The sequence below is a fragment of the Chiloscyllium plagiosum genome, chromosome 6 (genome assembly GCF_004010195.1).
Source record: "Chiloscyllium plagiosum isolate BGI_BamShark_2017 chromosome 6, ASM401019v2, whole genome shotgun sequence".
Classification (NCBI taxonomy): domain Eukaryota; kingdom Metazoa; phylum Chordata; class Chondrichthyes; order Orectolobiformes; family Hemiscylliidae; genus Chiloscyllium; species Chiloscyllium plagiosum.
In genome coordinates, this window is record NC_057715.1 from 56,653,443 (window position 1) to 56,676,082 (window position 22,640).

At 39.7% G+C, this 22,640-nt stretch overlaps 1 protein-coding gene across 19 annotated transcripts in view; it reads left to right on the forward strand.

Moving 5' to 3' along the window:
• The window catches only part of picalma (phosphatidylinositol binding clathrin assembly protein a), a 154,779-nt gene that overhangs the window by 51,647 nt on the left and 80,492 nt on the right, over positions 1-22,640 (forward strand). For all 19 annotated transcript variants that reach the window (XM_043691581.1, XM_043691589.1, XM_043691590.1 and 16 more), the window contains exons 5-9: positions 1,011-1,104; positions 8,268-8,379; positions 16,355-16,461; positions 16,554-16,595; positions 21,255-21,343. In XM_043691581.1, coding sequence (XP_043547516.1) covers positions 1,011-1,104; positions 8,268-8,379; positions 16,355-16,461; positions 16,554-16,595; positions 21,255-21,343 — 444 coding nt within the window. The remainder of the gene's footprint in view (positions 1-1,010; positions 1,105-8,267; positions 8,380-16,354; positions 16,462-16,553; positions 16,596-21,254; positions 21,344-22,640) is intronic.

A 22,640-nucleotide genomic window follows, 5' to 3' on the forward strand; every position in this document is an offset into this window, starting at 1 on the left:
CACGCTACAAACAGCTGACCCTAGTAGCTATACACGCAGGTGACCAGAACCACAAATTTGATGGGGGCTACATAACAATAATAGGACAAGCCAAACAGAAGACACCCAGGGAATTTCTAGAAGCATGGCGCTCATCCACAGACTCCATCAATAAACACATTGACCTCGACCTTCTATACGAACACTGCAATGAACAACTGGAAGCAATCGGAACAAAACCAAATAAATTCCAACTGACAGTGCAGCAGCACTGAAGATGTCACCTAGAAAGGGAATGAAATGTCTGCAAACAAACTTCCTGGCTCAGCTGGGAACATGCCAACAAAACTGCAACCGGCACCCAAGCTATAAATCTTGAATTACATTTTTGTGTGTTTACAATCCTGTCAGTATCAATAATCTTTCACAACTTCATGTAATTTTTTCGAAAGCACCTAAGTGTTGCTAAGTGAATCTCCTTAACCACCTTTCATACAATGTCTCCTGGTTTTAAGTCTTTGAACATAACAATATCCCTGTGCTGCAAGTTCCACGTTGGTTCCATATTGCTACTATTTGTATGACCTGAACATTTGTTCAATAATAAACTGACCAAAACTGTACACTATTCTCCAATTATGATTGAATTGATATCTTATAAAGTTCAGCATCCTCCTTGTTTCATATTTGTTCTTTCTATATGTTGATTATTACTACATATAAAATCCAGACTACCATGAAATGGGTTTGGGCAGCCTCATTCTTTATTTTCCACTCATTGGCACATTTTAACATTTTTGAGGGTTCTATGTTGAGGAGTGATGGAAGTGTAATTGGCTCATTGCATATATCTCAGATGTGTGCACTATACAGTTTTACCACCTAATATATCTCCAATCTAGGTAATGCAAGTGTATTTGTCATTGTTCTACTGACATAGCGTATTTAGTTATACTAGCTTTCCTAACGATAAGTTATTTTAGACTTGTTCCTGTAAGTATTTTACATTTAATATGTATTTATTTCATTAGGGCTGATGGAGTGATGAGAACAATGAATACAGAGAAATTGCTAAAGACTATGCCCATTATACAGAATCAGATGGATGCATTGCTGGACTTCAATGTGAGTTTTGTCTCTGGCATATAAACTTCCTTTTGGATACATTCAGATTTATGTAATGATTGACAAAACCAAATACAGAGGAACATCGATTATCTGAACAAGATCGTCGGGCACTATTTCGTTCAGATAATTATTTGGTGAATTGATTTCCCCAGGCACTCCGAGTTTTCTGTGAAGTCTGCTCCCTGTGCAGGAGACTAAGCAGCAGTACACCGCGCGAGCCATCACCCCCAACCCTGATCGCCCCCACCCCACCCCCAAACACTATCCAACTGTCCGACTCCCGCCCCGGCCGACCAGCCCCCACCCCGCCAGCTGGACTGGACGCCAACACTAAGACTGCTACTGCAGACACACACACACACACACACAGTTTAACTGCAACTTTTTGACATATTCTAATCTCTGCCCTGTACAGGACAATGTTGGATAAAATATCTGGGGAAGGGTGGTTTAAGGGTACACCCCTGTGTAGGAGTCCAGGGAAAGTGTTGGGGGAGAGAGTGAGTGTGGGAGGTCAGTCATTTGGAGACTGTGCCTGAACTGTCCAGAACTGTTCTCGGCAAAATCTCAGTGAGCTGAGTTTGTTTTTAATCATTGTACCTGTAAACAAAAGACACGATCAGGGTTGAAACAGCTCTTTGACGTAACGTTTCTATCGGGGCCTTGAGATCCCCTTCGGATAATCCGATATTTGGATAATTGATATTCTGATAACCGAGGTTCCTCTAAAATTGTCTTAAGTAGGAGATTGAAGTCATTATCAGAACTTGGAAAATGGTGGTTATATTTTTTGAGATTCCAGATTTACTCTTGTACAATTTTTCATTATTTTCTCATATCTTGGGTCCTTATTCATAATAGGGTTTTACTTTCATGTAGCTTGTTCTGTGCATGTGTCTATTAAGTGAGTAATTGTTAAAATATTGTCCTTGACATGGTAGGTAATCCCAAGAGTTACACAATATGGAGCAAGCAGTCAAGTTTTCTGTGTAATTTGCTGGAGACTGTTTGTTTTAATTTTGATGACTAATAAAATTTCATAAATTACTTTAAAAAATATTTTATTAAAAGTTTTCATTACAAAATTATAAAATTACGAAAAAAACCTATGAAATTATAACAACCAAAACAACAACAAACTAAGTGTTACACTACTCTACAGAACAAACCACATTGTACTCACTCAGGATCAATAAATAAATAATGTCGCTCAGCGCAACAAAACTCCCAACCTTTTGAGAGCATTTATTATTACACCCACATTTATTCGAAATTCTTCCTCTCAGGTCATCAGGTTCACTAAACCAAACCATTATGGCTAAGCGAAGGCGCTAAATAAAATGGCAGACAGATCTGCTTCCAGGTAATTCAAGAAGGGCCGTCATGTCTTATAAAAAGTTTTCTGTTTTTTGGTGCACCATAGTAGAGAGAAAATACAAAGGGATGTGTTCCATAATTAACTTACACCGCCCTGGCAGGCCCAGGGCATTCTCAGACGCACAGCACATCAGAATGTTCTTCCTCGCACAAAAAGTGAGAATGTTAAAAAGCTTTCTTCCATGTACATCTGAGGAAGGTAAATTTGGCAAGCCCAGGAGAAGAGAGACTGGGTCCCCCTTAACCTTGGTCCCCAAGACCCCCTCTATTACTCCTGCCACAGCGCTCCAATACCTATGAAGTTCGTGACATGACCACAAATAATGAGTGAGGGTACCTGTGCATGTTTTACATTTGAGGACATTGGAAATGCTCCCTCTTTTTTAATTTCACATGGCAATCTGGGGCCAGATGAACCCAATGAAGAATCTTTAACTGCTTAGCGTGGGTCCTATTACAGATCGAAATCTTACTCGCGTTCTCAGATACCCTCCCACGTTTCCGAATAGATCTGAATTCCTAACTCTCTTTCCCAGACCTGACATTGTTGATCGATGTCATAATTTACTCAAACTAAAATAAATTATGCTGTCCTACGTTTGTCCTTTATTTAGATCAGTAATAGGTCATATACTAGTTTATGTATTGGAAGCTAGATAGTAAAACAATAAGAATAAAATACACAAAGGACATGTTTTCTAAAAAAACAAAGGAAGCCTGTAGTATTTTGCTAACAGTGATATTTTAACGATTTAGTAGAATGTCTGTGCAATAATATTTGCGTTTGAAATATGTTACAAGAATAATTTCCTTATACAAGCAATAATTAGAGAGCGTAATATAGTTTTGATTACCTATAGTGTGGAAACCGGCGATTCAGCCCAACAAGTCCATACTGACGCTTTGAAGAATAAGCCAACCAGACCCATTTCCCTCTGACTCCTACACCTAACACTATGGGTACTTTAGCATGACTAGTTCACCTGACCTGCATATCTTTGCATTGTGGGAGGGAGCCAGAGCACCCAGAAGAAACTCTCAGATGCAGAGAGAATGTGCAAACTCCACACAGTCACCCGAGGTGGGAATTGAACCCGGTTCCCTGGTGCTGTAAGGGAGCAGTGCTAACCACTGAGCCACCATGCAGATTGGGAGGCTTCCTCACAGTCCTTCTCCAGGCTGGTCATTATGTTGTTTGATAATGCATGCCAGCTTTACGAATGCATCCACTGCTGCTACATTCAGACCTCAGAACTATGATGCAGGAACTGTGGAGGAATAAGCATTCACTTGCAAGTAAATCTGTGCATCTGTTAGAATAGTTGTATTTTTGCAAAGTCAAGCCATAATGAACCCGATCAGCTTCATTGCCTTTTGGGCTCCCACTTGAAGGTCTCATTGGCCCTTGAATGGACTTTTTCATTTTTACTTATTTGGGGCTGTTCATTATGGGCCAGATGTCTAGTGTCAAGTAAATTTAATATACCAGTTGGACTGAGAGGTTGTGATATTTTTCATTTGTCTTTTTTGTGTTGGCTTGAGTCTTAATTTTTAAGTTTCATTCCCCTTTCTGAATTAGTGTGTTTTGATTCAGCAGTGCTTCGCATTTGAATTGTGCATCAGTGTTACAAATATCGGTTGTGAAGGGGTGAAAAAAATCTTAGATCGATTATAAATCTCAGATTTATACTGACAAAATTGATATTTTGGGAAACAAAGGGGCAGAATTACATTTAAGTAAGAACATTTGGTAAAAGTCCAACTGTTGTACTTTAGTGAAAAGCTGGATCATCTAGAAGAGTAGAGAATTGGGTGTGTAGGTTCAGCAAAGCGGTAGTTGAAGTAGTTAGGGTTATTATAAACTAATGGAATATTTGGCTTTGTGGCCAGAATGTGAAATAAATGTAGAGCTGTGATAGTGAGTTTAAATAAAATCTTGATATTTTGTATCTTATGGATTTGTCCCGAAAGAAAGGTTATTGAGTCTATAAGAGGAAGTCTTAGGAGGAAAAGTGAAGTTGTTGTCATCAAAGTAGAGTTTTCTGTTTTTAGATTAGATTACTTACAGTGTGGAAACAGATCCTTCGGCCCAACAAGTCCACACTGACCCGCTGAAGTGCAACCCACCCAGACCCATTCCCCTACATTTACCCCTTCACCTAACACTGTGGCCAATTCGCCTAACCTACACGTTTTTGGACTGTGGGAGGAAACTGGAGCACCCAAAGGAAACCCACACACACACTGGGAGAATGTGCAAACTCCACACAGTCACCTGAGGCGGGAATTGAACCTGGGTCTCTGGTGTTGTGAGGCAGCAGTGCTAACCACTGTGCTACTGTGCTGCCCACTGTGCCACCCATGATTGATTTGTTGGAATGAAGAGAAACAAACTGTCTTTTGTAGACCAAATTATAGGTATTTAGGAATGAGAGCATGGGAGAATATTTCTTTAAACAGAATGGGTCAAAGTTTATTGACACTATTGGATAGCTGTGGAAAAATACTGAGATAATACTTTAACTCTAGTTCAGAAAAGTGGCTGAAGGATACTGGAGTACAACAAGCGAATAGGACAAGTGAATGAAATTGTTCAACATTAGCAGTCATGATATCAATGTGGACTTTTTAGACTTGTGGACAGTTTCTGCATTGTACACCAACACTATAAAAGTGGTGTATTACTCTATTGTGAAGAAAGAGGAAGGGACCCAAACATTCAGAATAGCTGTTTAGCTCTTTTTATCCTTCACCATTTCTGTTATGATTGCTGGATTTGGTCTCTGCTCCAGTCTTAAACCGTTCACATTTTTCTTCATACTAATATATCTCACTACTTGCAAGTGGGCTCTGTGACCTAATTTGCCTATCGCAAACTTGCTGCAACCCATTGTATTCGTACAGCAAGTTTACTGAATCAATACATCTGAACTGGGGATACTGGAGCTTTAAGTAAAGAAAAATGGAGACCACATGTGCATGTTTTATTACTGGTGAATTCGTAATTTTTTTATATCAGATTACTTATAGTGTGGAAACAGGCCCTTCGGCCCAACAAGTCCACACCGACCCGCCAAAGTGCAACCCACCCAGACCCATTTCCCTACATTTACCCCTTCACCTAACACTGCGGGCAATTTAGCATGGCCAATTCACCTAACCTGCACGTTTTTGGATTGTGGGAGGAAACCGGAGTACCTGGAGGAAACCCACGCAGACACTGGGAGAATGTGCAAACTCCACACAGTCGCCTGAGGTGGGAATTGAACCCGGGTCTCTGGCGCTATGAGGCAGCAGTGCTAACCACTGTGCCACCATATTTGAATCTCTATTCATAGCCATTTTTCTTTTGAAGTTTAAAACTGTGATCATGAAACATTTTTCCACTCAATTCTACTTTATAAAATTGCTATTGATGCAGTAAGTACTTCACTCCCTTTTTGAGTCACTCCTTTTTTGCATTGAGATAGCTCAATGATAATGTTACTGGACTGGTAACTGAGAGGTCTGGACCTAATTGATGGAACCGGGAGTTCAAATCCCATCATGTCAGCTGGTTGGTCTAAACTCAATTAATTAACATGGAACTGGGATTAAAAAATTGCTGTCAGTAGTGGTGACAATGAAGTTGTGAAAACCCATCTGGTTCATAAATTTATTTCCCTAAAGGACATGTACCATCATATCTGGTCTGACCAAAATGTGACTCCATCAGGATTATTTATCACTCCATGTTCTCAATGATGCAGTTCACTCTTACCTGTCCATAGAAGTGACCGAATAAGCCACTTGATATAAAGAAGAAAATGGCTCACCATCAGCTACTTGAGGGCAATTAATGTTGGTTAGCAATCCCAACATACTTTGAACATATCTTTTAATAAAAGACCTTTTTTTGCATTGTGCTTAATGTCTTTTTCTCCTGCTTTTTCACGTGTTCACCAGTTCTCTCTCTTCTGGCATCTGTCATCTTTGTGTGTTTACATTTTTATTTCAGAACTTAAGAGTGGGAGTAGGCAATTCAGTCCTTTGGGCCCAGTCTGCCATTTAATATCATGGCTAATCTTATCCTGGTCTTCACTTCTCTGTCCTGCCTATTCCCTATTGCCCTTTATCCCACTTTTCATCAGAAACCTATCTATTTCTTTCTTGAATCTGTAGGTTGCTGCCTCCAATGCAATCTTGGGACACAGATTCACAACCCTCTGCAAGAAGTAGTTTCTCTTCATCTGATTTTATCTATGACCTTTTAATTGAGACGTTCCGCAAGAGGGAACAATCTGTTCAACGTCTACCTTATCAATTCCCTTTTGCATTTTATATATCTATGAGATCCCTCTCATTTTCTGAACTCCAGGGAGTACGTGCCTAAGTTATTCTACTAATACTCATACGACAGCCCCTTCATACATGGAATCAATGTGGTGTACCTGCTGTGAGCTGCTTCCAGTGCCACTACATCCTTCAAGTAAAGAGACCAAAACTGGACACACACACTCCAGGTGTCATCTCACCAAAGTGTAATTATTATAACAACACTTCTTTACTTTTATAATCCAGTTGTTAGCAACAAATGCCAGGATTCCATTAACCTTTCTTAGTATATGCCGGACCTGCAGACCCACTTTCTGTGATTCGTGCACAAAGGCACCCAGATCTCTCTGGACTAAGCGTATTGAATTTGCTTCTCCTTTAAATAATAATTTGCCCATATTTTTCGAGCCAACATGCACAGTCTTAAACCTATCCACATTAAATTCCATCTGCCAGAATGTGGCCCATTCTCCTAGGCTATCAATATCCATCTGTAAACTCTGCAAGCAGCCTGCTTTCCCATCTACTTTAGTGTCATCTGTGAATTTTGCCATGTTACAGTCTGTCCCTGCTTGCACACCATTTATATAGATAGATTGTAAGTAGTTGAGGTTTGAGAACTGAACTGTGCAGCACCTCACTAGTTACAGTTCACCATCCAGTTACAGTTAACCTCAACTAATTCTGTCTGTCAGTCGATCCTGTATCCAAGCCAGTACTCTACCCCTTGGATCTAACTTTCAGGATCAGTCTTTTATGCTGCACCCTTGTGAAGTGTCTTCTAGAAATCTATATATACTATGTCCACTGGATCCTCATTACCACCTTGCTGGTTACATCCTTTAATAAAAAAATCACAAGTTTGTCCAGCACGACTTGCCTTTCATGAAGCTGTGCTGAAGCTGGTGAATTTAATTTTGGTTTTCCAAGTGTTCAGTTTTCTCCTTTTTATGATTGACTTGACTTCTGGATGACAGAGGTCAAACTAACCGGTCTACAGTTTCCCACATTTTGCCTATCTCCTTTCTGAATAAGTGTGTCCCATTAGCATGTTTCCAATCCACTGGTATTTTTTCCAGAATCCAGGGAATTTTTGAAATATCATAACTAATGCATCCAATATGTATGCTGCAGGTTGCAGGCTGTCAGGCCCTGGGACTTATCTGCCTTTAACCCCATCAGTTTACTAAATACCTTCTCCTTAATTTTAGTGTATTTGTATCTTGACTATTGTTTGCTCTTACATAACTGTATAACTACATTATTGCAACTTGAAGAACGACAAAGTTGCTTTGTTTGCTAAGGTTGTAACCACCAATTATTGCTCTTGTATCTAATGCAGTCCTCTTCTCGCCCGCCCCAGCAAAAGATGATCATCTTTATTTCTGATTGGCAGAAACAGCCAGGAAAATGTCTCAAATGGAAAATGATAACGTTGTGGAGAACTTGATTTTTTTTCTGTCTTATAGGTCAGTGCCAATGAACTCACAAATGGAGTGATCAATGCAGCTTTTATGCTACTATTCAAAGATGCCATTAGACTTTTTGCAGCTTATAATGAAGGGATCATTAATCTATTGGGTAAGTTTATTCTGCTTTGGGGCAAGAAATGTAAAGCTGGCTGTTAAGGACATAACTTTGAAAATAATTTTATCCGTTGACGTATTTCATGCTGGAATTTGTAGGCTGAAATGATTTATTCTTGGACAATTTTGTTTTGATAAATTTCTTTATTCTAGCTCAATGTCATTGGCCATCCTGTGCATTTTTTTGATACTTTTTTTTTCTTGCAAGGGCAAAACGTAAATGTAATGAGGGGGAGTCAGAAACTTTGCTCAAACCATCTAAAATTACTTTCTATCCAACTGTTCTACATGGTGAAATTTCATTATTGTTTGTAATGTGGGAATACTATTAAGAAATGTTACCATTTTGAATTTTCAACCTAATGGAAATTTTTTTAAAAACTTAGTTATTACAGTGCTTCCCCTGGATATCTGAATCCTTTTGTTTTTGCCTTGTGCAAGGCCTATGCATTTAACTCCTTCACTATTGTGTATAGTAGTTTTGATAACTAGCTGCATTACAGTTTTGTGGTTGGCACGTCTCTTTTTTCCAATTATTGTACGTATACACTTCCTGTTCTACAGGTGTAATATTTGAGATTGAAAGATTGTTTACATTTGAGTCAAATTTAATATTTGTAAGAAATGGACCAAATCATGAGTATCTAAGTAGATTCTAATACTTACTGAATTAGAATCCCTACTGTGTGGAAACGCCCTTCAGCCCAACAAGTCCACACTGACCCTCCGAAGTGTATCCCACCCAGACATTTACCCCTGTCTCATGTGCCTAACCTGTACATCCCCGAACACTATGGGCAATTTAGCACGGCCAATTCGCCTAACCTGCACATCTTTGGATTGTGGGAAGAAACCAGAGCACCTGGAGGAAACCCACGCAGACATTGGGAGAATGTGCAAACTCCACACACAGTCGCCCGAGGCTGGAATCAAACCTGTGTCCCTGGTATTGTGAGGCAGCAGTGCTAACCGCTAAGCCACCAGTAAAGGTTATGTTTGGTTGTCTGTTCAAATCAGGAGTATTAAAACTAATTATATTTGTAGTATTTGCTCAGGCTATGATCTATTAACTGAGCATAACAGTTTTTCAAGTTGTCCAGAGTCCCAACAGGAAGGTTCTAGGGAGCGTTACCTCTTATTCCACCATAGGAAATTTAATCAATAACTCTGGAATGAAGTGCATGTTTCATTAGTAGTCATGAAATTGCTAGGCTGTTATTAAAAACCCAGCTGATTTTGTAATGTTCATCACAGGAGAAAAACAATCTTTACGTGGTCTGGTATTAATTTGAAGCTACAATGTGCATCTACAGGGGGTTAAACCATGTTTAATGGTTTATGGATAGCATAATATAGAAGGAACTAAGTGATCCCACAAATGACATCAAAGATCTGTACTGCGCATCCAATCATAAATATCTTTTTGTCTCTTCGTGGGATGTGGACATCGCTGGCAAGGCTAACGTTGTTGTTCATGATCAATAGCTCTCGAAAGTATGGTGAAAGATGGCCACTGCCATGAATTGCTATAATTTATCTGGTCAGTGTACACGGTCAGTACTGTTTAGATTGGGTGTACTGTGCTTGTGGACAATTAAGTGAATGATCACAAGGGGAGGTGGTTCCAGAAACATCCTCAAGTTTACTGATGGAAGATATTAGCACGTCAATCCAAAAAGTGAGGCTGAAGCATTTTCAGCTGCCTGTAGCTAGGGGTGCCAAGTGAAAATCCATCTCTGCCTCTCCCTGACGTTCCCATTATCATAGATTCCTGACTTTGGAAAATTCAGTTCTTATCATACAATATCAAGGAACAGCTGAACACACTGGATGCTGCAAGGTATGGAACCAGGGCATCATTTTGCCAATGGTCCTGAAAGTTTGTACTCCAGAATTAATTATGCCTTTAGCCAAGTTGTTCCAATACAGTGACAATACAAACATCTAACTGACAATTGGAAAATTACCCATGTCATAAAAAGAAAGATTAATCCAATCCAGCCAAATACTGCCTCATATGGACAGGGAACACGAGTAGGCCACTCAGCCCTTTGACCCTGCTCCGCCATTTGATATTAATTGCAGCTGATCTGATTTTAACCACATCTCTGCATTCTTGTGTATCTCCAGTAATCTTTGGTCATCAAGAAGCTATCTATCTCTACCTTAAAAATATGTGGATTTTGCATCCGCTGTGTTTTGAGGAAGGGAATTCCAAGGACATTCAGCCCTTTGAGAAAGTGAAAAAAGCTCTCCTCATCTCTGTTTTAAATGCGCACCCACTTATTTTTAAACTATGACCTCTAATTCTAGATTTTGTCATAAGAGGAAATGACCTTTCAATATCCACCTTGTCAAGTCCCCTCAAGATCCTTTATGTTTCAATTAACTCTTTCATGAACTCTATTTTGAATCATCAGTAATGGAAAGTGCTAGTCACGATTGTATCAATCTGCTCCCCAGTAGTTCACTTGGGCTCCCAAGGCTATTTTGTTTTAGACTTCATTATTTTCGTAGTTCAAACATGGGCATGAGACTGGCTCACCATTGACATCAAGGTAATATTTGACCATGTGGCACAACAAATCTGGGTGAAAATCTCTCCAGTAGTTGGAATGATACTCGGCACAAAGAATATTTGTGCTTGTGAGAGACTGATCATCTCCACACAGAACATTTCATCAGGAATTTGTCGGGGTAGTATTATTAATTGAACTATCTTCATCTGCTTCATCAATTTGACCTCTCAGCCATCACAAGCTCAAAGTTGGGGATGTTCACTGATGGGTGTTCAGTACTGAATAATAAAATCCTCCAGATCCTGAAGCAATTTATACTTGCATTTAGCACAAAATTAGACCACTCGGGCTTTGACTGATAAGTGACCAGTAACATTTGTGCAACAAGGGACAGGGAATGGTTACCTCCAACAAGAGAACCTAACAGTCTATCAGTAGCATTCAATAGCACTGCCATCATTGAATTCCCCACCGTCAACATCTTGGGGTTTGCTATTGACCTAACTGGTACAACCACATCTGTCCTGTGGTTACAGGAACAGGTCAAACCCTGGGAATTTCTGTGGCAAATAAGTTTTCTTTTCTTTTCTCTTGACCCACCAAATTATGTTTGTCATTACCGTAGCCACTTACGTATGTGATGGAATTGGATAAGGGCATCACCAATGTTGTTACCTTTATAAATGACAGATTCACTTTTTAAAGAGTTTCAATCTCCTAGTTATGAGTTGAAAAAAATGATACATCAAGATTTCACATTACAAATGTTTTGCTATAGCAAAGGTGGGGGAGGGGTGTTCTCTTGCTCAGACACTGTGTCTGTTTTAAGCACTTGGCATCAGGGAGTCGGGGTGCCTGCTGAGGCTCTCTCCTCTCCAGCTCCACTTGTCAACAGCCTGCACCTCAACAGTACCTCACAACTCCTCTCCTAGTGGTATTCTGCCATGGCCTGAGTTTCAACAATGATACCTGAGTGTTATTGCAGGCAGCAACTACCACCTCTCCAGTGGTGCCACTATGCAAAAGAGCTTTTGACAGATTAGATTTCTGCCCCCAATGTTTTTGATCCTGAGGAAGGTCCTGTTCAGTTAAATGTCTGAGCGGTGGGCCTTTCCAAAAAGTGGTGAAGTGTGGCTCTTCAGCCAACAGCCAAGATCCTTGTTGCCTCATTAAGTACTGTCAAGTGTTTGTCAGGGGAGATATGTTTGAACTGGACTGATTTCCGCACCGCTCTCCAAGCTCAATTAGTCATCTGGCAATCATGGTCCAGGTGTTTGGGATTGTTTTTAGCTGCTGTGTGGACAAAATGTTTCCCAGTGAACCTCGTGCCTTCAAGAGTGCAATGAAGCCATTTTTGGCAAGAAAAAGAAACAGACAGCAATTCTGAATGGCTTTGTTTTCTAACGTCCACAGCATTTGTTTGCTTTTTCAAAGCATTTTGTTGTGGTATTTCTATGATTCAGCACATTCTTTTCTTCTCAAAGTTCACATTGGCAGTGAGTTTCATGTCCTGTGGACCTAATTCTCTCCCACGTGCTAATTCTATGCCTAATTGTTTTAGAGGTGCTTTTGGAAGTTGAGAGACAAGTATTGGAATATTTTGTTGCCGTAATGTTTGAAGCCTTATACAATGAGCTAGTATAAAGATCAATATGTAAGAAAATTCTACAAGTGGTATAATTTTTGAAACTTTGTATCAAGCCTTGGTTTATCTCCTTTTGTTCAGTGCATGTGACACATAATCAGGTTTAGTTTCTAGCTCGACACACTGCAGCTTTAGAGCTGATTGCAAATCAATTTTTGTTGTTAGTATTTTATTACAAATATTGAATACCTGATGAAATTTATGAAATCACTTAATTGCACCCATCATTTGAGATTCACAAAACTGGGTACGGAGCTTTTCCTGCAAGGTTTTTCAGTTTGAAAGGGAAATGGGAGAGAATGCAGGTTCCATTCGACAACCCAGTCAATCATCAGGAGTCGTGTTGCTAATCAAAACACTGACAGAATGGTTGTTTTTAAATGTAAATGTAATTCTTTACCTTGAGTAGCACAGCAGGGATAATGTTCAGGGGAAGCTACCACTGTTCTGAGTAGCTACTTGAAAACTCTACATCCAAGCTTCCTTTTGTTCTCTTCAATGCCTTATGGCACATGGGGCAGAGAACCCACTAATGTCCATTTTCTGTAGCTGGTTTCTCCCCAAACAAGTTGCCAACCTACCCCCAGAGTTTATAGATTGCGTGATGCCACTCCATCTCAAGCGTGGCTGACCTGGAGACTGTCCTGCATTTGCAACCTGAAGCAGAGACACGACCACTTTGGGAACTCTACATCATGGCATGAATTTGATCTTCACTGCTCCTTTTAAATTTAAAAAAAATAGTTGTTTATGCATTCATTAACACTTTTTAAAAAAAAGTTGCTATATTATGATGGAATTTTCATTGAACTTAAATTGTATCTGAATACTTTATATGGATAAATATTTTAGCTCAGTGATTTGAACGATTAAAGTTTACAGTTTATCACAACTCTCACTTGCTGTAATTTGGCCAACATTTCCATTCATGTAGCTGAAATAGAACAATAATCACTTGGCAGTTTATATTGCAGATACCTTAACATGCATATAATTGAATAATTTTCACTTACCTATTAAATCAGTGTGCGCGTGATAAATCAAACCTTCATAATCTTTTTCTAAATAGTGTCAAATTGGGTTGAAGTCATGAGGGAGGCAATGCCCTCGGTATTACTGCTGAAGTGTTAATCCAGCAACTCAAATGTTCTGAGGACACAAGTTTGAATCCTGCCACAGGATTTAAATTTTTTCCAAAATCTAGTATAGAAAATCTACTGATGACCGTGAAATAATTGCTGATTGTCGGAAAAACCCACCTGGTTTACTAATATCCTTCAGGGATGCAAATCTGCCATCCTTACCTGTCTGGCTTACATGTGATTCCAGGCACACAGCAATTCATTGACTCTCAGTTGCCTTCTGAAATGGCCATTCAGTTGTATCAATTGCTACGAAGTTTCAACCAAGAAATGAAACTGGGTGCACCACCTGACATCAACTTAGATACTGAAAAAGGCAACAGCCCTGTTGTTCAGGACTGCAAAATCCTCTTCGCTGACATCTGGGGGCTGGCACCAAAATTGGGAGAACTGTTTCACAGTCGAGAGTGTAGTGCTGGAAAAGCACAGCAGGCCAGGGAGCATGCGGATCGACGTTTCGGACATAAGGCCTTCATCAAGGGGCTTATTCCTGAAACGTCGATTCTCCTGCTCCTCAATGCTGCCTGATCAGCGCTGCATTTTCAGCACTGCACTCTTGACTCTGATGTCCAGGATCTGCAGTCTTCACTTTCTCCGAACTGTTTCACAAACTAGTCAAGCAACAGCGTGGCATAGTCATAATCATAGAATCATACCTTACAGACCATGTCCCAGATACCACTATCACAATCCTGGATATGTTCTGTCCCACTGGCAGGGCAGACCTAACAGTTTGCATCGCATTGGTATATACTTGGAATGGAATTGCCTGGGAGTCTTCAACATTGACTGGGACACCAGGAAGTCTCTTAGCATTAGGTTAAACATGGACAAGGAATCCTACTGATGACCATGTACCATCTCTAGTGATGAAGCACTACTCCTCTAGCTTGAACAATACTTGGAGGAAGCACTGAGGGTGGCAAGGGTGCAAAATGTGTGCTGGCTGGGGGATTTCAACATCCACCACCAAATGTGGCTAAGCAACAACACTATTGATTGAGCTGATCAGGTCCTAAAGGATGTAGCTGCTAGACTGGGTTGGTAGCTGATGGGCAGGGAACCAACAAGAAGGGAAAAAAATTGACCTTATCCCTACCAATCTAAAGGCTACAGATCTATCTGTCCATGACATTATTGGCAAGAGGGGCCACCTCAAAGTCCTTGTGAAGGCAAGACTTTGTCTCCACATTAAGAATAACCTCCATCCTGTTGTGTGGCACTGTCACCATGCTAGGAGAAAGTGAGGACTGCAGATGCTGAAGATCAGAGTCAAAGAGTGTGATGCTGGAAAAGCATAGCCAGTCAGGCAGTAACTGAGGAGCAGGGCAATCGATGTTTTGAGCATTAGCCCTTCATTCCTGATCAGGAATGACCACACGCTTTTACTATCACCATGCTTAATGGGATAGACTTTGAATAGATCTAGCAAATCACCTGTGCACCGTGGGCCATCAATAGCTGCACAATTGTACTCCAGCACAACCTGCAACCCTATGGTCCGGCATATTCCCCACTCAGCCATTACTGTCAAGCCAGGGGATCAACCATATTTCAATAGATAATGCAGGAGGGAACACTGGGAGCAGTACCAGACGCATCCAAAATGAGGTGTCAGTCTGGTGAAGCTACCAAATAGGACTACTTGAATGCCAAACAGTATAAGCAGCAAGTGATACAGCCTTACGATCCACAACCAGAAAATCAGATCTCAATGGTGGTGGACAATTAAACAACTCATTGGAAGAGGAGACTCCACAAATATCCCTATTCTCACTGATTGAACAACCCAACGCATCAGTGTAAAAGATGAGGCTGAAGTATTTGCAGGCAATCTTCAGCCAGAAGCACGAAGTGGATGATCCATCTTGGCCTCTCCAGTGGTTCCCAGCATTACAGATCCCATTCTTCAACCAATTCAATTCACTCCATACAACATAAACAGAATAGCAATTTATAGTCACTTTCGTTTATGAAAATCTAGTACGATGTGTATGAACTACTACAATTCAATGTCATTTTAATTAGAAATTATCAAAAGAAATAATTGAGACAAAGTGAGGACGAAATTCATCTTTTGTTCCCTCCATGGCTCCCATGTTTCCGGAGTGGCTACGTAAAAGCTTGGAGGCACTGGATATTGCAAAGGCTATGGGCCCTGACAACATTCCAGCAATAGTACTAAAGACTTGTGCTCTGGAGCTTGCTGCTCTCCTAGTTAAGCTCTTTGAATACAGGTACACTAGCATCTACCCAACAATGTAGAAAATTACCCAAGTATATCCTATACATTAAAGGCAGGACAAATCTAACTCAGCCACATTTGCTGGTGAATTCTAAAAATATTTTAATCTGTTTTTATTCTATGTAATTTTTATTCATAAATACGTACTGCTGAAACTTTAGCTGACCAGAAGTAGTGTTGCATTGTCAAAAAGGAAAGAAACGTCAATTGATGCTTGTTCGAGGTAGTGCTTTTCTCAGTGGCAGGTTGTTCTCTCTGGGGACCTGACTAAAGTTAGATAAACAGTCGGTGATGGGCTCCAGTTCTGACTAATACTGAAACTTGAATCTGAAAGTGTAGTTGGTAGACACTCGCATACACCAATAGAAGGTTAACATTTTGTTTAACACGCAGTTGATTTGTTAATTTTTTTTCCCTAGAAAAATACTTTGATATGAAGAAAAACCAGTGCAAGGAGGCTCTTGACATATACAAAAAGTTCCTTACTAGAATGACAAGGATCTCTGAATTCCTCAAAGTTGCAGAAGTAAGCTTCTCTTGAACTGCAAGCCTCTTTTAAAGCTACAAGATTTGGTCAATATTATTTGTTATAACTGTGGTATTCTTTGTTAAACACAGCAAGTTGGAATCGACAGGGGAGACATACCAGACCTTTCTCAGGTAGGCATCTCTTTTAGAAGTACTTATTTTAATTAGTTTGAGCAGAGTAGCATGTTGTGATCCATTTGTTTTTAGGCAGTCCCTTGATCAAGGATGACTTCATAACAAAGAGACTCAAAAACAAGATCTTGAAGAGTTGTGCTGTACCAACTGACCTTTATCCACAGACTTGTGATTCATAATAGCTGTCACAGAATTCAAAATATATCCTGAAATTCAGATTATGAAAATAAACTTGTGGCCTGGAGGTTTTCAGCATAATTCTGCCAAAATTAGCACAGCTGGCATAAATGTTGGCAAAGTTTCAAGTACAAATTGTTCTCAGTGCACCTGAAATTGCTATGGTCCTTTATGCTAGTTTTAAAAAAAAATGCTAGTTTAAAAAAAAACAAGCTCTGCCCCAGACTGAATTAATCTCTCAAGTGTTTCTGCTAATGGCACTCATTTGCAGACCTTTAAGGAAGCTCCAAAAACAAAACTGGATATTTTAGATGCAGAGCGCTGTTAAATAAAATTGTTCAGAAGTTAGTAAATTTGCCAGAGAATTGATCCCTAATCTAACTTTAAAAAAAAGACTTTGTATATCTTTACAAGTCACTTTCATTCATTTAAAACCAGATTGTACGTGGGTCTGGATTCATGTTATGATTTTAGAATAGTTATTTTTGGTGATAAAGCCATTTTAACTGTATTAATCAAATTTGGCAAGTTACTATTCTGGTACACGAGCAGTACATTGTTAAAGCAGATATTCATTTGTTATTCAAAATGAAAGAATTTCATTACACACTTTGGTGTAAAACAAAATATATATTCAGGTCACGAAGTCCAGGACTTCATTGCTCTTCAGTTCTGTAGTATTTCTTTCCTATAAGATAGTGATGATAATGTAAAAAAATGGCCTTTGCAAGTAGGAGTAGACCATTTGGCCCTTCGAGTCAGCTCTACTGTTAAATAAGATTAAGACTGATCTGGTTGTTGACTCATCTTTGCTTTCTTGTTTCATCCTAGAATTTTTGACTCACTTGACCATCAAAACTCTATCTGACTCTGTTTGGAATAAATTTAAGGACCCAACCTCCACTGCCCCCTGGGAAATTGAATTCCATCTAACCAATCCGAGATCCATTGAAATTTGTTATCCCAAAATCTTATCTTGAATGGCAGCTTTTCATGTAACACCTTATTAAATGCATTTTGAAAAGTCAAGTGTGTATAGCATATACTGGTTCCGTCTGTTTACTGTAAATATTACTTCATCAAAAAGCTCTAACAGATGGACGAAACATGAATTTCCTTCCTCAAACCTGATCAAATTGTACTTTTTTTTAAAAAGTATCCTGCTATAAAAGTATCCTGGTAGTCATTTTTTAAAGCTTGGGTTTTGTTGGAAACTGTTTGCTTTATGTTGCATTATAAACAAATTATATCTTGACTTTGTGTTTTAACATATATACTTCAACGATAAGCTGACAGATAGGTTGGATTTTTTTGTCACTGGATATAGGATGACCAAAAGGTCTGTTTCTTCTCTTTGATGAATGTTAGACTAATTGGCCTAGATTATTGTCTTTTGCCTTCCTCCTTTATTGAATAAAGATGTTAATTTGCTATTTATCAATGCACTGGGACCCTTTTAAAGTCAAAGGAATTTCAGAAGATTATAACCAAACCCATTATCTGTGCTGTCATTTCCTTTAAGGCCCCAGGAGGCAGGCCAACAAGCCTTGGGGTCACACTTGTCTTCGGGTACAATAGCATTTTATTTTTCCCCGAGTGATAGTGATTGTTTTAAGTTCATTCCTCCCCATCTCCTCTTGATTTTTCAGTTATCTTTAAGAAGTTTTATAAATCTTCTACTTTGCAGGCAAATGCAAAGTATCTATTTAAAGTCTCTGCCATTTCTTGTTTTCTTGTTATTGATTCCTCGAAGGACTAAGACGAGCTTTAGTTAGATTTTTCTTGTTAAAGTTTTTTTTAGAAACTCATATTACCTGTTTGTTATATTACAAACTAGTTTTTGTCTCATACTGTTTCTATACTTCATGTACGTTACTGTATGTTCTTTGGTTCTTAAAATCTGTTTACCTTTAATCTTTGCAGATTTTACAATGTTTTTTTCAAAGCAGTACTATGCTTAACTATCTTATTTAGCCAAGGAAGTTGTATCCCTCTTAAAGAGCCTTGCTTTCTAACTGGGATTAACCTTTGGTGAGCCTTATTAAATACCTCCCTAAAGCCTGTCATAGCAACTCTGGTCCTACCTTCCCAGTTCATGTTAGCTAGTTCTGCCTTCATATCCCCAGACTTACCTTTTATTTAGGTTTAAAATATTAGTCATGGAGTCATACTTTTCTCTTTCTAATTGAACATAAATTCTGTTTGTGTTTTGATGACTGCATCATCTATAATTATGAGTGAGGTGCCTGATGACTGGTGCCTTTTGTTTAAGAAAAGTTGTAAAGGGAAACCAGGGAACTATAAGACTTGATGAGTCTGGCTTTGTTTGTGGATAAATAGTTGGAGGTGATTTTTATCGGATTCATGGATGTTTGGAGAGGCAAAACCTGTTTAGGTATAGTCAACATGATTTTATGCGAGGAAATCATGTGTCTCAAATTTGATTGCGTTTTGAGGAAGTTACCAAAAAGATTAAGAGCAGAGCAGCAGATGTGATTTGCTTGGACTTTAGTAAAGCCTCCGACAAGGTTCTGCATGGTAGACTAATTGGTAAAGTTAGGTCACATGGGATTTACAGTGAGCTTGCCACTTGGATACATAATTGGCTTAATGGTAGGAGACAGTGGTGGAAGGATGTTTTTCAGACTGTTACCAGCAGTATTCCCCAGTGATCATTTTTGGGTCATCTTTTGTTTGTCATTTACATAAATGACTTGGATGAGAATATGGGAGGCATAGTATGTTTGTGAATGACACCAAAATTGGTAGCATAGTAGACAGTGAAGAATGTTTTCTAAGATTAAAAAGGGATCTTGATCAAATGGATCAATGGGCTGAAAAATGGCAGATGAAGTTCGGTTGGGATGAATGCGAGATATTGAATTTTGGTACAGCAAACAAAGGTAGGTCTTGTACAATTTAATGATCGGGACTTGGATTGTGTTGTAGAACCTAGGGGTTCAAGTATATACATCTTTGAAGTTTGTGTCACATATAGACAGGATGGTTCAAAAAGCATTATTGTGCTTGCTTAAATTGCTCAGTCATTTGAAGTTGGGAAGTCATGTCGAGGACAGTGGTGAAGTCTCTTTTGGAGTACTGAGTCCAGTTCTAGGAAGCATAATATTAAGCTGGAGAGGGTTCAGAAGAGATTTACCGGGATGTTGTCGGGTATGGAAGGTTTGAGTTATAAAGGCTGGATATGCTGGAATGTTTTTCATTGGAGTGGGGGAGGTTGAGAGGTGACTTTACAGAAGCTTATAAAATAATGAGGGGTATAGATAGGTAGGGTTAATGATAGTTGTCTTTGCCTAGGATGAGGGATTTCAAGACAATAGGGCACATCTTTAAGGTGAGATGAGAAAGATTTAAAGGCATGAAGGCCAAATTTTGCACAGGATGGTTCACATGTGGAAGTGGTGGATGTGGTGCAGTTAGAAAGTTTAAAAGACATTTGGATAAGTATATGAATAGGAAAGGTTTAAAGGGAAATGGGCCAGAATCAGGCAGGTGGGGCTAGTTTAATTTGGGATTACATTCGGCATGGACTGAAGGGTCTGTTTCCATGTTGTCTGACGCTGTTGCTGCTTCACCTTTTTTGAGATTATTCGTTAATCCTTCAGGGCTTTTGCAGTGCAGTCATAACGTCCCTACCTCAGAGCCAAGAGGCCCAGACTCAAGTCCCACCTGCAATAGAGGTGTGTAAAAACATGTCTGAAAGTTTGATTAGAAAATATTGACTAATCCTGTTTAAATGCTCATAACGAAATCCAGGATGACCTCACTGGCTAGCTTGAGAACATAGTGCTATAAGCACTTTTTGTGAGAACAGCCACCACATTTTTCAGGTTACCTTATCTGCACCGATTCTCCCAATTTCCGTGTAGATTAAAGTCACCCAAAATTATTGTGATACGTCTTCTCTCATGCTCTATTTATTTCTACATGTAAGCTTTGTTCTACTCTTGGGGCAACCGAAAGCTAGTCCCACAAATGACCTCTTACCTTTATTATTTCATACCTATGTCTCTGGAGCCGAGGAAGTTTGAACAAAGGTTAGCTTAAAGCATTTGTATTTGTTTTGTTATCTTTTTCAATGGTAAACAAAGGTTAGGTGACATATTGCTTCCTTAAGTGAATTTAAAAATTTGATACAATCAGCAGTAGAACTGTAGTAGTTTTGATAGAATTATCAGTGCGGTTAAAATCTTGAGAAAACATTCCCATTTGAAAAATTGGCATGTCCTTTTAACAATGTAGGTATTAACAATGTTTTGGAATAGCTTTGTTTTATTTTCATTTCACAGAGCTTCAAAATGTAATCCTTTGAAGTAGTAATTCTTTTGGATACTTCGACATTGAGAAAAATTGTATCAGGCTGCATCAGTGACTCTGTCAAAGACCTTGAAGATCTGCATCTATTTAAGAACATATTTCACTGCGCGATTTATATAGCTGACATTTGCTTTAATATCATAGGCACCAAGTAGCCTTCTTGATGCATTGGAACAGCATCTGGCTTCATTGGAAGGCAAGAAAGTTAAAGACTCTTCGACAGCTGCTAGCAGGTAATGTTGCATTGATTTTAAATTTGCATGGTTTTTTTGAGTTGTATTCCACTGGATATGGAAGGCAATGCCATTGTGCATCAGGAAAGCAAGCTCTATCATTTCTACCCAAAGGATGCCCGTTTAGGAACCATAGTTGAATAGCAGAAAGGGACCCTTCTCGTTAAATGGAGATGAGGTGCAGCTTGCCCTTTTGGAAGGTAATGAATCTGTGGAATTCTTTCCTGCAGCAGGCTTTGGTGGCTGGGTTGTTAAGTATATCCAAGTCTGAGACAAGCTGATTTTTACTCAGTAAAGCGAATAAGGCAGAAGGTGGAGTTGAGGATGAACCATGATCTCATTGAATGGTGGAGTACATTTGAGTTGAATGTCCTACTTCTAGAACATAGAACAATACAGCACAGAACAGGCCCTTTGGCCCACGATGTTGTGCCGAACATTTGTCCTAGCTTAAGCACCTATCACTCCCACGGGCAGCGCATTCCCTGCCCCCACCACTCTCTGGGTAAAGAACCCACCCCTGACATCTCCCCTATACCTTCCACCCTTCACCTTAAATTTATGTCCCCTTGTAACGCTCTGTTGTACCCGGGGAAAAAGTCTCTGACTGTCTACTGTATCTATTCCCCTGATCCTCTTATAAACCTCTATCAAGGCACCCCTCATCCTTCGCCGTTACAATGAGAAAAGGCCTAGCACTCTCAACCTATCCTCGTACGACCTATTCTCCATTCCAGGCAACATCCTGGTAAATCTCCTCTGCACCCTCTCTAAAGCTTCCACATCTTTCCTAAAATGAGGCGACCAGAACTGCACACAGTACTCCAAATGTGGCCTTACCAAGGTCCTGGACAGCTGCAACATCACTTCACGACTCTTGAATTCAATCCCTCTGCTAATGAACGCTAATACACCATAGGCCTTCTTACAAACTCTGTCCACCTGAGTGGCAACTTTCAAAGACCTATGAACATAGACCCCAAGATCCCTCTCTTCCTCCACCTCACTAAGAACCCTACCATTAACCCTGTATTCCGCATTCTTATTTGTCCTTCCAAAATGGACAACCTCACACTTGGCAAGGTTGAACTCCATCTGCCACTCCTCAGCCCAGCTCTGCATCATATCCAAGTCCCTTTGCAGCCGACAGGGCTGAGGCTTATTCCTCAGCTTCCGTCTGCTCATCCCAAATGAATCCCACTGCCCCACACTCAGCACAGTCGTGTGTTCCTTATTTCTGAGCTTCCCAATGCTAATCCACATCCAGAATGACATCCCACACTCCTCCAAATCGTAT